The 14,302-nt window shown below is 33.1% G+C and overlaps 1 protein-coding gene across 1 annotated transcript; it reads right to left on the bottom strand.

Annotated features, from left to right (window-relative positions):
• Positions 1-3,524: 3,524 nt before the first annotated feature.
• Positions 3,525-12,422, bottom strand: LOC124835952 (Tetratricopeptide repeat (TPR)-like superfamily protein). The gene is made up of 7 exons (XM_047310991.2): positions 11,749-12,422; positions 6,872-7,094; positions 6,044-6,523; positions 5,497-5,703; positions 4,631-4,768; positions 4,360-4,548; positions 3,525-3,950 (listed from the first exon to the last, which is right to left on the bottom strand). The coding sequence occupies exons 1-6, from the start codon at positions 12,318-12,320 to the stop codon at positions 4,363-4,365; spliced, it is 1,806 nt and encodes a 601-aa protein (XP_047166947.2). The 5' UTR covers positions 12,321-12,422; the 3' UTR covers positions 3,525-3,950; positions 4,360-4,362.
• Positions 12,423-14,302: the final 1,880 nt, after the last annotated feature.

Raw genomic sequence — 14,302 nt, forward strand, 5'->3', positions numbered from 1 at the left:
TTCATTGGATTTTTAGGATTTGTATAAGTGGTTAGCATTTTCATAATTCTTGGATAATTAATTTCATGAGTTAGGTTGATTGTATTCATTGCATTTTTAATAAGTTGATTCTTAGAATTATTTTGTTGAATCTAATGTAATATAATTGTTTTTGGTGAGATTTGATTATTTTATACCAATCCAATTTTTTCGTGTGACTTCAATTATGTTTGTTTATGCTTTAGAACTTGACATGATTTTTTTAATTTGTTACTTGGTTCGCGTGTATGTATTGAGATGATTGAGATATTTCTTTTGTTGATAAGAATCAACCTACCTTAATAATTAATCCACTTATTATCCCTTTGAGCCTATATATCTCAATTCATATTATAAAAAGTTCATTATATGTCTTAAAGGAGAAAATAATAATATGGGTGAAGGAACTTTTGAAATTATTTTTTTTTTCGAATAAAGCCTTAATTAAGAATAAGAATGTGCTTCATTTTATTATCTCTTCATGTGGATAATTCAAACTAAATAAAGAATAAAGAAAAACTCAGAAATGTGTTAAAAAAATAATATTAAGCATTTAAAAAAAATTGAGGAGTATAATATTGATATTGAGATTTATGTTACTTTCTTTATTTTGAGATATACAAGTCCTTTTGATGTTTTGTTGTAAGTGGTTCAGTTGTAGACATTATAGCCTTAACAATTTTATGTCAATGCTTGCTTACTTGTGTGCTTTCAGTGAATATACACAAGCTTTGACATTTGGAGATTATGTCTTTGATGATTCTATCATATTTGATTCATCCTTTAACTTAACAACGCTCTTGTTTGCTAAATTACGGAGAATATTGTTAACTTTTTTATTCTTTAGTTCCTTGAATTTTGTATTTTATTGAAAAAGAAAATAGGTTAAAATCAAACTAGTTGGAGAGGTAGTTTTACTAAAAAATGATTTTTCAAAAATAATAGACCATACATTTTTATGAATCTTGTTGACAAATTTGGAATGAGGTGCAATATCAAGAATCAAATCAAACACAAAAGACACAAGATTTTTATACTGATTCAATTCAACAAGAATTTACGTCTAGTTATCCAACAACTTAAACCGAAGTTTCACTTATTCAAAATTACAAGTTCACACAATAACCTACACTCTATACATACACAACTCTTGAAATAACACTTCAAGAATTACACAAAAATAGATGATACACACTCACCTCAACATTCACCACATTTTTTAAATTATAAGAAAAATAAAAATAAACTTATCAATCTTATGTGATGGATATTAAAATAAGAACCTATAGCCTGATCATCTCTCTAATGAATCTTGATGAGCCTTAAGTAATCTTTCTTTAAAAAACAAATGCAAAATGTAAAAGTACTTTCAAAATTATTTTTAAATCACAAACTAAGAGTTCTTTATATTTAAGAGATACAACAAATGTTAATTTGAAAGGGAGAGAGCTTTCTTTTTTAAAGAAGTTTTGAGGTAATTGACTATTATAGTGAATTATTATGTTCAGAAAAAGCATAAAAATCAGTTTTTCAATGCAAATATGCTCAAGATAATCTTATAGGTTGATTTATGCTTTACATTTTGATAAAACTAAGATAATGAGACATGAATAGAGAAACCAACAAGAGGTGCATGCATCATCAAAATCATAACAAATCAACACTTCGTGCTTTGCCAACATATTATGCTAATTGTATTTGCTTAATTTTTTAATTCATTAGATCTTTTGCTTAGAGTGCAAAGTGTAAGTGTGGAAAGATATGATTAACATATTTTTTCTTAACACTTAACATCTTTAATCTTGGGTTTATTGGTTTGTATTTGCGATTAAATTCATTATCTTACTTAGAATTCACCTATTTGAGTTTATTTAGGTTTTGTCTGTAAGAAGTTTTCCAATACACCTAATAGTCTCACATCACTTATAAATTGAGATCAAGTATAGTTTACATACTTCTTCCTCCTTCCAACCTTTGAGATGATTGATCCTAAAAATATCTTAATGAATTTGCGATTGAAACATTGGAAAAAAGTTTAATTATAAGTGTTTAGTTGTATATTTTGAGTTGATTAATCTTTTTGTCATGTTTTGTTGATATATATATTAATGATTTTTGTCATATGTGAAAAAAAAATTAAATTTTGAAGTATGACTATGAAATCTAACTTGAGACAACATTATTTGTCACACCATTATTTTAATATGATTAATTAGGTTTAGGTAAAAAAAAAGTTGTGACTTTGTTGGCATGTACATATATTGATATCAAGTAATAATGATTCTTGAAGTTTTGATGCAATTACAATTTCTTTTTCTTCTTTTCCAATATAAATAGGGATGGGTTGAGTATATTTTGAGTTAATAATTTAACATGTACTTGTATAATGACGAGACTTGTACTGATATGTATGAGAGGTAGTCGATCACAGTACAATTCCCAAAAAGGTCAAATGTGTTAGGATCCAAGATTTAAACCTTAAAACGAAAGTTTAGCAGAAAATGAAACTTACCTTTATACTTCATATTGAATCCATGCATCCACGGGAAATGGGAGTTTAGTGTTTTTATGTCTTTTTCTTATAAAACCCATATTGAAAAATCTGACAGTGAAAATGAACAATCATAATATAAAAGAGACGAGTTTTCAATTTTCAAATCTCGAAGCGAACCACCGTATAAAATGAGCGAGTTTTTACTTTTCAAATCACGGAACCGTATGATGAGCAATCCCAACCAGTCCGGTAGTCCAGTAAATCAGGCCGGTTCAATCCGCCCAATCTGGCATGTCAGTCCAACACCCTAAACAAAACCTAAATAACTTGCCCTCTTTAATTTTTAGTTGTAAAGATTAAGTATTAATGTTTGTTATACAAGTTAAATTAGAAAAACTAGAGAACATTATGTGCATATATATATATATATATATATATATATATATATATATATATATATATATAAAAGGCTATTTACAAAGAAATTTTGATAAATTATTTTGATCATTAAATATTAAGGAACATTATTTTATTTATTATGTAATTTTAAGCAATTTTAACAAATAAAAGTATAAATTATTAATAATAACTATAATTGTAAAAGTAATATTAAGATAGAATGTAAAGTATCTTCGTTCAAAAATAGAATTTAAATATTACAATAAACAACATTAAGATATTACTTATAAAAACAAAAACGTCAAACACATTTAATCGTGGTATAGTAACAATAAATACTAAAATAACGATTTATTTTAAAAGTCTTTATAATATTTAGTTTCATTGCTTAAAAATATATAATTATAATCGAAGACAGCATCTAGTCATAAGTAGTTATTTTTCTTGAGTATAATATGTTTGTATTTAATCTTAAATAATACTTTAGAAGCGGGTGCTTAAAAATTTGGTTCACAACACACTAATATTATCCAGTTCTCTTTTATCTCTGTTCAATTAAACATAACATCCAAGCAAAGCATTCTCTATACAAAGACATTTTATCTCAAGTTAATTTAGACATCATCAAATGGAGAGTTTGTATTGAAAATGTTCCCATTATTTGCAGTAGAATTTAGTACAGCCATTGCACCATAAATAGAGTCTACAAATCCTTGCAGCTTTTAGTGGATGCCACACTAGGTCGTCAAAAAACCAAAAAATAAAGAAAACCAAAGAGTCCAGCTTGATTATATCCTCTCTACTAAAATTGGATTAGTCACTGCTTCCGGTTTTCACTAAGAAACCTAATGCCATCATCAATAATCTCCCTCCACTTCACAAACACATACAAAAATAGAGGGTGTGCCGAGTTATGTGTTATCCTGACCCGGCAACCAGAACAGCATCCACTTATATACAGTGATTCCCTTGGCTATGGATGCAATAAAAGGTATGTCAAATATTCCAATAACTCATTGGGACATCAGATACAATGCACCTGCCCAAAAACAACTATATAATATCAAATATGAAGAGTGGGTTTAGTGCTAAACAACATTCTACTGTTAGGTTATCCAAGGAGAAAAACAAACAATAGTTTTAGACACTCCTTTATTAGTAAACTGAAGTGCATTAGTGTGCATACTGCATTCTAAGTAAATATTTTCACTCTAAGTAAAATACGGGTCCATTTGAATTGAGTTTTTCATTTTTGTTTTTATTTCCACTTGGTTTCCTAATTTCAAAAGTTTGAGTGATAGTGAAAATGATAAAAAAAAAATACATTTTATACAGAAAACAGTGAAAATGTGAAATGAAAACAAAGAAATTCCAAAATCAAATAATCCTTACATTTTGTAAAAAATAATCTTGTAAGTGTCAACTTACCATAAATTGTCAAAACTTACCATTCAAGCATAACCCCCACTGTAGTCAAGATTAAACAGAATGTCCCCTCGGCTTTCTGAACCCAATCTATAATTCAAGGAATTTGCCACTGATTGTACTCGATCATCACTTTCGTAGTCCATTTCTCTCGTGCATCGCCGCCTGACCTTTTTCAGAATCGATTTTGACGGTTCAAATCCAGCACACATCTGCCAAGGAATTTGATATGCATCAATGACCTTTGCTTGCAAATATATACATTTTTTAAAGAAAAAAGAACAGTGTAGATACCATATCATCAATCACTGCAAGAGCAGATTTGACATCCCGGTTAATCAGGTGGGCCTCAATTAGCAGGGAATATGATTTTGCATTAGGCTTGAGACCCAGACTCACCAGGTGCTCAAACACTTTTGAAGCTTCCTGTGTCTGCCACAAGATAATTAAAGAGATAAGAGAGTTTTCTTTGTTTGACATACCATATCTTGCTGTATTACACAATTTTTTGAAAGCCTGCTGTAATACATAGTAATTAAGCAAAAAAAAAAAATGTATCCAATCCTACATCAGCTTCCAACCTAACATTTGCATCCCTTCCTGTTATCCTATGCATCCCAAAACAATTGAAACAAAGAAAAGCAAAATTGAGAAGCATCGATATAGTACCTACATATATACACGAGCATTTTAACTGAAACATCGGACTTCGAAAAGTTGGTTGATAAAGACAATGGCATTAAATTTGAAAAAAGGTTTACCCTTGCAAATAGTGACACCTCATCTCAATCTTTCTACTCATTTCCTAACAGCTAAACTAGACAGTCTTGTGGCTAGTCATCTTTCTCAATCCTCATACCAGAGAGAAAAAAGGTTTTGTTTATTGAATAAAAGTTGAAAGTAATCGAGGGTATTTTTTATAAGAAAAGATCATTCAAAAAGACAATGTGAAAGGGGTTCTATAGAAAGGGACGAACAAATTTCTCAAAAAGACGTCTATATAAAGGGATAGAGGTAACAAATGTCAAATATCATGCATCAAAGCTTGGAAAACAGATTTAATGTCTAACGCAGGCTTTCTAAAGGTGGGATCTGTAAAAGCAGTGAAGAGGATGAACAAAAAGATACATATATAGTGGGTTGGGAGAAGGAATCATCACCTTCTTGAGCTTCCCAAAGGCATATATCAGCCCATTGTACGAATGAATATCAGGGCTCAACCCAAAAGTAGATCCAATTGACTCAAAAGTTTGATAAGCTCGATCAAGGTCCCATATGTTTGCACATCCTAAAATGACGCAATTTAGTGCAGCAACAGATTTATAAGGACGCTCGGCATGATTTAAATTCTCCAGTTGAAAATAAACCTAAATAGAACAGAGCATGATTAGATGAAGCTGAAGGTGGAGCTGAATGCAACATTAGTAAAAACTGCATAGATCATGGCAAAAATTCAATCTACGCTGCAAACCTGTCAACAGTAGAAATGACATTTTATAAATGTAACATATGTCACGTCAACATAGAAGCTTTTTTAAATATATTGTCAAAAATAGAAATTGTATCATCTATTTCCACATGAAAACTTGTAAATATCAAAACTGGTGGTGAATTCAATAAAAATGCCATGCATCACAGGATTGGAATGGTAACAAATGTGAAAGGTTAGGTACTACTAAATATTTTGTTCAACAGAGAAAGATATACATTATCTAGAGTCTCAAAACCCTTCTTAGAGCATGCCAAAACCAATGGATGTAACGAGGTAAATGGGCAGAACAATTCTTCAGCTTCTTCACCCGCGTCTCCATAAGCCAACTCATACTCATTCAGAGTACTAAAAGCCTTTTGCAGATTTCCCATTGATGAAAGGGCATATATCTTCCCTAGGTATGACTCGGGATTAGGGGCTTTCTTTTTACGCAGTGAGCGGTCCAACACAGCCCATGATGCCCCTAGCAACTCAGAATCATAGGTTCTACCAGCAGTCAAAATTGCTGACAGAACTAAACCTTCATCTACAGACAGAAATATAGGGGCTCTTTGACGTTCACCCTTTACAATCCATCTGGCCATATACTCCAGGCCATAAAAAGCTAGTTTGCTATTATCCTCCCGAGTTGCAGTTTCAATAATAAAATTGCACAAGTCCCAGTTGGGGCAGAGAGCTTTGTTTACATCTGAAGCCTGGAAATAACAAAGAGATTTGAGAACATTAACAGAAGAAACATCAAGTTAGTAGTCAATCTGTTAAAGACAAATTTATGGCTAAATTGCAATTTTGGTCTCCTTTTAATATTTCCTCTGAAATTTAAGTCCCCAATTTTAGATACGTTTCATTTCAATTTAATTGAACCCTAAACCTATCATATTCATTTCAGGTATCATCAAGAAATAAATTAATTAATTAAAATTACAAATGAAATAAATGTATAGAAATTTGAGGATTGAATCAAAATTACAGGTTTTCTAAAATATAGGGACAAAATAACAATTCAGACAGTTTATTAAGCGTCAACAAGACTAATCACTCACCCTGCACCTTTCAATTATTGTCACCAACGTATCAAGCCTTCCCTTACTGAGACATCTCCTTACACAGTTCATAAATACCTTCATTGACAAGATGTTACCAGATTTCAAAATTTGATCTATATATTTGAACGCAGCATCAATCTGGTCTGTAGAAAAGAGCAATCCAATGACCAAGTCGTATGATTCGTCATCAGGGAGAGTCTCATTTCCTGTCTGCAGCATCCTGATAATATCATAATAACAAAGAAAAACTTTATATATAAAGAAAAAATGTAAATGTGCTCAATTACTTGTACAAATACCACAGACAAATTTAGCTTACACACTATGAAAGTTATTTTGAAGTGGTTAGTCTCATTGGTCTGCTTGCTGGCATTTCAACTGTGGTTTTTGTTCAATAATAAAAGGGAGGTCCATTCAGATGAGTGTGAGAAACTTCATTTGAAGTACAGAGCCTAATGAGCCCCTAACTCCTACCAAAGATAAAGGAAAGTGCTTAGAGAAAATAAACTATTTTTGGAGGGAAGTTTCTTCACCTTCTTTGTTTACTTGATTTAGTTTTTGTCTTAGAATAAATTCTAGACTTATGTTTTCTCTTGTGTTTTTGTAGGTTTGCTTTTGGCACCTCTTCTTTTAATGTTGAGACTCCCTTTGGAAGTTTTGGATGGTGAAAAACCTAGCCCAACATGAGGATTGCTCCTGGACACCCCAAGCTTGCTAAGGACACCTTGATGGATGAAGGGCATTGGAGCTTGGCACAACACTTGGGGCGGCACATGGAGTGGAGAGGAGACTCAATAGACCTTCTAGATCGCGTGTGTCTCATCCTTGGAGAGCAAGGAGGTGCCTAGGTCATGCTAGGTCACTAGTTTTTAGGTTGCCATACCTTCTAGAAAGATACTTTGTATTTTTGTTAAGAGGTCCCTACTCATGCCTACATAAGGTAGCCCCTCCACCACTTGTAAAGGGTTGGAATTTTGAGTATATACACTAACATTTCAGCCATTGTGAACTTGTTCTTTTGAAAGTGCTCCAGCTTTTAGTCTTATGTCTTGAATCGTCCACTCCTTTGAAGTGCACATTCAATTGAATCGTCCACTCCTCTCTTTGAGCTCCTTTGAAGTGTGCATTCACATCTTAATACCCAGTTATCTTAATGTTCAGCGGGAATCTTCTTGGAGATTTCCTAAGAAACATTAACAGAAACACTTACACTCCTTCAAAATATAAGATGAACATACATCAGAGCCTAACTTCGTAAAAGCTAGATATTAGGAGTGGGCTCACCTCAAATTAAATCAAATCAAATGACATAGAACCCACTCTGTCTGTGTATGGACTGATCTTTCAACCTGATGACTTGACAATGAAGCTAGAATTTCACATCAGCTGGAAATTAGACACAACTCCAACTTCTAAAGCTTTGTCATGTAACAGTTTGGCTATTAACAAGTGTGGGATCTCCACTACACGAAGATTAACGATAAAAAATTCAAAACGTCGACCCAATTCTTTTCAATCCAATTACAATTAACTAAACATGTAAATATTAGTTAAGGTAATATATAGTTAAACCATTGGCAGCTCTTCTAGCACTGTTAGCTCTTGCCTGGTAAGCAGTATTACACGCCATTTCAGAACAGTAATTTTCCCATAACCAAACCCAAAACCTCTCCAATATCCACATGTCAATTTCAGTACTTTGGAATAGCTCCACTCGTGTAAGTAAGAAACTTAATTTACTTTTCTTTCTTATTGTTCTAATCCTACAAGTGTTTACAAGAAACGTTAATCCAAGACCTTAATTTGATCTAACTTTTTGCAAATTAAGAACTTACAATGCTGTACACTGGACTATTAAGAACTTAACCATAAGCAATGCTCAACGCCCTCTCACTAGCTCATTTTTTATCATGGTCATTTGACCACTCACGACTGCAGGGACTCTTTACAGTCCAATAAGCACAACTAAGAAAATGAACTTATCTGTAACTCAAAATTAACTTATATGCATCAACAAAACTTTAAGTTGAGACCGAAACTGTAAAAAATTTTTAGAGTGATTAAGAGATCCCTCTCATTGTCATTCTATATATAATGAAAATACAAGAGTACATGTAGTAAGGGACTTCACTAGACCCCCAAGTGCAGAACTAGGTACAACTAATAAATGATATGGCAGGGTAGCATACTACACCTTGCCTAGACTTTATGATTATACATAGATATAATTATTCTAACACTCCCTCTCAAGCTTGTATGAACCAAGCTTGCAATAGATAAACTCAATTTCATATCACTTTAGGAACTTGGTCCATACATATGTAAGTTGGTCATTTGAACCAACAAAATCAACTTGTCTCGAATGAGACAATAGTCGTGGGAACTTCAATTTAGAACAAGATGCACGTATGCTTCAGACCATGGAGAGAGAATATCTATAAACCAAATTGGACTCACAAACCAGCATAGCCAAAGAGACTCCTCCTAAAATATATGATCCCTCGTGAAGAGTTTGGGGCAAACAAATGACAATGGTAGACGGATAGCAAAAGTGTACACACATATTAACAAATAACTCTCAGCAACTTATGGAGAATAATATTGGACAACAATGGACAACCACAAAACTTCAACTAGCACAATAAACCTTCAACTAGGATGACTTTGGTAAAAGAGATTTCCATCAAAAGTGGATGACGGCCAGCAGTGGTAGACAAACAAACTGCAGGGATTGGATTGCCATCAAGTAAGGATGTTTTGTTTTCTCTAAAAAATTGGACCCTTCATTCAGTTACTTCAATGGGAAATTTGTCAAGCCCTAGACATCCTTCATCCTTTTGTCAATCAATCACATTGTACAATGCAAATCAAAGTCTCTATTGTCACTCAACAGCCATGTGTGTCACTCGTAATAGCATCACTACCAGCACCATAACCTTCTTCTTCCCTGCATACGGGTTCTTATTGCCTCTCAAATTTTGTCGAAACCTTGCATCTCTTGAGGAAAACTCTTTTGAAGAACCAGATCTTCTAGCTTCACAGTATGTCATTTTCGTCGTTCACCATGAGGGGGAATATATTTCAGCTGCTGCATGCCCCCATTAGTCAGTTATGGTAGTTTAGTCCTGGAGTTTGTCACTTTTAGCCATTGCAGGCCCCATCCTTACTTGTCCTGTCCCAGTGTTCGTGACCTGTTTACACCCTGAATTTTATAATATTCTATCTTCTGACCTTAACTTATCCATTTCATCCCAAAAAAATGCACTGGGATTATCGAAACTCCGTTCTAAGAAAATTAAACATAATTTTTTACTGATAAAGGTGCTTGAAAAGTGTACCAGACAGGCTCCCCCCACCTCACCTATTGTCCAGAAATCTCCATTCTTCAAAACTTCTTCCACTCTTCTGCTTTCCTCTCTCTCTTTTTTCCCTTGGCCTTACACTGGAGTACCCTCTGCTATTCCCTCCAAATTCCATCACAGAAATTTCTCTTATACCCTCTCAACATCCATCATCACCATCATCATGACTCTTGTGATGTATTTTGTGTTTTTTCTTGCCTTCACTGGCCATTCAAGTAAGCTCCTGGATTTGCCTGTGTTTTTCTCAAGCTCAGTTCAGCATGTGGTTTAATGGCTTTTTTTTTGTATCATGATATATAAACTCTCAGATTTGTTCTCATGATTGCTATGTCTTACTGTTTTTTCTGTTTTGGTTTTGTGAAACAGCTTGAGATTTTGAGATGCATTTTGTTCAGGAACTTTTCTATTTTTGTTCTGTTTTACTGAAGGCTGGAGCTTTTAAGGAAAGATGGGATTTTTAATGGACTAACTGTTCTGTTTACATTTTTTACAATTTTTTTTTTTGGTCATGAACAGGTGCTATAGATTATGCATGTGGTGCAAGAGCTGATTGTTCCCCTATTCTTCAAAATGGAGCATGTTACCAACCTAACACTGTGAAGGATCACTGCAACTATGCTGTTAATAGCTATTTCCAGAGAAAGGGTCAGGCTCAGGGAAGCTGTGATTTGCAGGTGCTGCCACCCCAAGCCAAAATCCACCTAGTAAGTGGCCACCACTTTCTAGTCACCTTCAAAAAATTTGAACTTTCTTGAAAAAATTCCCTTTTTTTCTAATTCTTCTCTGTTTGTTGTTGTCCCTACCTCTTTGATCTGCAGCTTCAGCATCCACATGCGTTTACCCCTCAAGCCCTAGGTATGTTCTTGATCATGGATCTTGCTGATTTGTTTAAATTAATACGCAATCATTCATTTATTTCTCTGAATTTCAAGTTCAATTTTTTATTTAATTTTTTCCTAATGGCAAGATGTTGGTTGCTTGCATGCTGTATTAAACCAGTTTTTTCTTCCATTTACAAAACATGAAGAAAACCCTTCTTGCCCTTTTCTCTCTATGTTGAAGTTGCCTTTCATATCAATCAAATTGCCTACTTTGGTGCCCTTAGATGGCTTTGGTTAGATTCAACTTCAATTATATCATTTGCAAAAGCAAACTGTTATTTTTTTACACACTTTTAGTTTATAGTAGCCAAAAGGCCATTTTTTGGGGTTCATGTAGCCACCTCCTGAATCAGATTTACTCAGAAGCCAATGACATCATGATCAACCCTTTTGAAACATTAGCTGTCATGATTATGATGTTCCATAAAAATAAACTTATTCTTAAACTTAAACACAATTTAAAAACAAAAATTTAGCAAAGGTATAAACCCCTACAGATTTGTAGGAGAAACTAATTTCCAAACAACAACAATAATAAGATAATACTGATATAGTAATAGTCCAAAATCATCAAACCTAAAGAACTGCATTGGTTTCAATTCAAGGAAACGAGTGCGATTAGAAGACTAACCGTTGGAGCAATTTTTCCGCGGCGGCGGTTTCGTTAGCCTGGCACATGGCTTTGAGGACGAGGTTAAACGACGCCGTATTGGGCTTAACATTGAAATCATCCATCTGAGCGAGGAGGTCGAGAAGTTCGGAGGGTGAGGAGCCGAGCATGAGGTTGGCGCGGAGGTAGTGGTTGAAGAGGTTGACGTCGGGACGGTTAGGCTTGCCGGTCTTGTCGAGGGCGCCAACCCAGGTCTCGAAGGTTTTCTTGACTTCGTTCCACTCGTTCGAGGCCATGCAATCGCCGAAGAGGTCGAGTAGCGCCTGAGGGTCGTAAGAATCGGAGGGTGAGCGGTTGTAGAATCCGATGGGAGCGATCGCGTGGTCGGAGGGATGGGAGGAGGGGCCAGGGGTGCGCCAGTTTTGGTGGTAGAGAGGGCTGCCGGAGGCGGGGTTGGGAGGGAGAGGGGTGGGATCCGCCAGCTGAGGCTCCTGCGAGAGGAAGGGGAATGTGGATATGGTTTTGATGAGGGAAGAGGGTTTCGGGAAGAGAACGGAACGCGTGCGGAAGAGGATCGCCATTTGCGACGCCATCAGTGGACTGTGAGAGAGAGAGAGTGACTGTGCTTTCGGGTTTAGGGTTTTCTTTTGCTTGTTCAGGGTTTGAGATTTGGTGAGCTGGAAGGGGTGAGGGGTAGAATTGGTAAACTGGTGTTATTTTGGGAGGAAGTACGGCTTCAATGTTGGGCTGGGCGGAATATGAAATGATTATTTTACCCTTCTGTATTATTTCATCCAATCAAACATCACACTGTTCCAGTATATACCAATTTTAGAAACCTTCCATCAACAACATCGTTAAATTATATGTTTTTACTAATAAATACATCCACAACTATCGAACATTAAGTCTTAAACATAATACAATATAATGAGTTTTCAATATAAAATCAAATCCATAAAAGTTCATTTAAAATTTCTTTTAAGTATGATAGTTAATGTTTCATATACCATTTAAAGTTAAAAGTAAGTTTTTTTTTTATATAATAGTCCTAATTCTTTTTAATCATATTATTTATATGAAATATCTATGATTTTATTAATAATTAATTTATGTTAAAAAAACTTTTTTTTTATAAAATCTTAGCACTTATATCTTGTCTGTATTTTCTTGTTCCTATCAATACCAAAAGGTCGATAATAAAAATTAAAGGAAAATTATGAAAAATAAAATAAATAAACAAGTGAAAAAAAAAACATACATTAAAACTTTTGCATCAATATAAAAGGATTTACGTTTTTTTCATATGATCATGTTTAAAGAAATAATTAACTATATATTATATTATTGATTTTCTTCTTCAAAATATATTATTACTATATTTATATATTTAAAATATACATAGATTATTTTATTTTATTTAATAAGAACTACATTTTTATTATTATAAAATAAACCATTAAAAGAGTACTATTAAAAAAATAAAATGAAATAAAAACATTAATAGTAAGTAAATAAACTCTACTTTCATTATTTTTTCTATTTTTCTTTTAATCCATACCATTTTTTTCTATTCTCTTTTCCCTTTTCTACTCCTTATTTCTTTTCATCTTCTATTCAAAACAAACCACTAAACACAGAATTATATCTACAAAACTTGAAGTTGAAACTTGATATAAGAAATGGATCCAATGTGAAATATACAGTTGGAGGAGAAAAACGTTATGAAATATGGATTTGGAGAAGCATTGAGGTGAGAAGATTAAAGAAAGACAGATCATAAAAGTAAGTAGAAAAGTGAGAACTTTGGCTAAGGACTTTCCAAGAGAAGCATAAAGTTTACACAGTTTGGCTTAGATGGTAATGAACCCTTCATCATTCACTTTTTATTAAACCCAGTTAAGCACTTTAGAGACACATTATAAAATGACCTAAAAGCAAACATAAAATTCCAAGGAATGCTTCTTTGACTCTCATAAAAGTTAAAGTTCCTTATTCCTTTTGAAGTCCTCACCACACTTCATCATAGAGTATAACAGAATCCCATTATTTCATTATTGGTAATGATGAATAATGTGAAAAGGTTTAAAAGCACTCTCAACTGTTTTTATTGTTTTTCTTGAATTACATCTTTACAAAACTAAGCAATATGGGATTTATTATCTTTTGGAATACTTTAAATACATGTTATTCATAAAATTATTCTAATATAAAAAAGAATTTAACTTTCCTAATATAGCGTGAAAGATAAAGGAGAAAGAAAGAAAATAATTGAGATGAAAGAGAAACATAAATGAATTTATAACTTTTAAATGGTTACGTTGTTTTTTTTATTTCTTATTTAAATAATATTAAAAATTCTTTTTAACATTATTTCCTAATATTGCTTATTAGTGATCATAAAGATATATCTTGATTGTTTTTGTGATGTTTCTATGTGTAGATAAAGCATCTTGTGGAATTAGAATTGTTTTGTGTTTTAGAGTTGTTTGAGTTAGGTAACAAGTAAAAGAAGCTAATTGCATTGTTTTCAAATTGATAGATATATCGAAATTGTTAATTGTATGATTATACT

This window comes from Vigna umbellata, chromosome 3 (assembly GCF_029865625.1).
Source record: "Vigna umbellata cultivar VRB3 chromosome 3, Vumbellata_1.0, whole genome shotgun sequence".
Lineage (NCBI taxonomy): Eukaryota > Viridiplantae > Streptophyta > Magnoliopsida > Fabales > Fabaceae > Vigna > Vigna umbellata.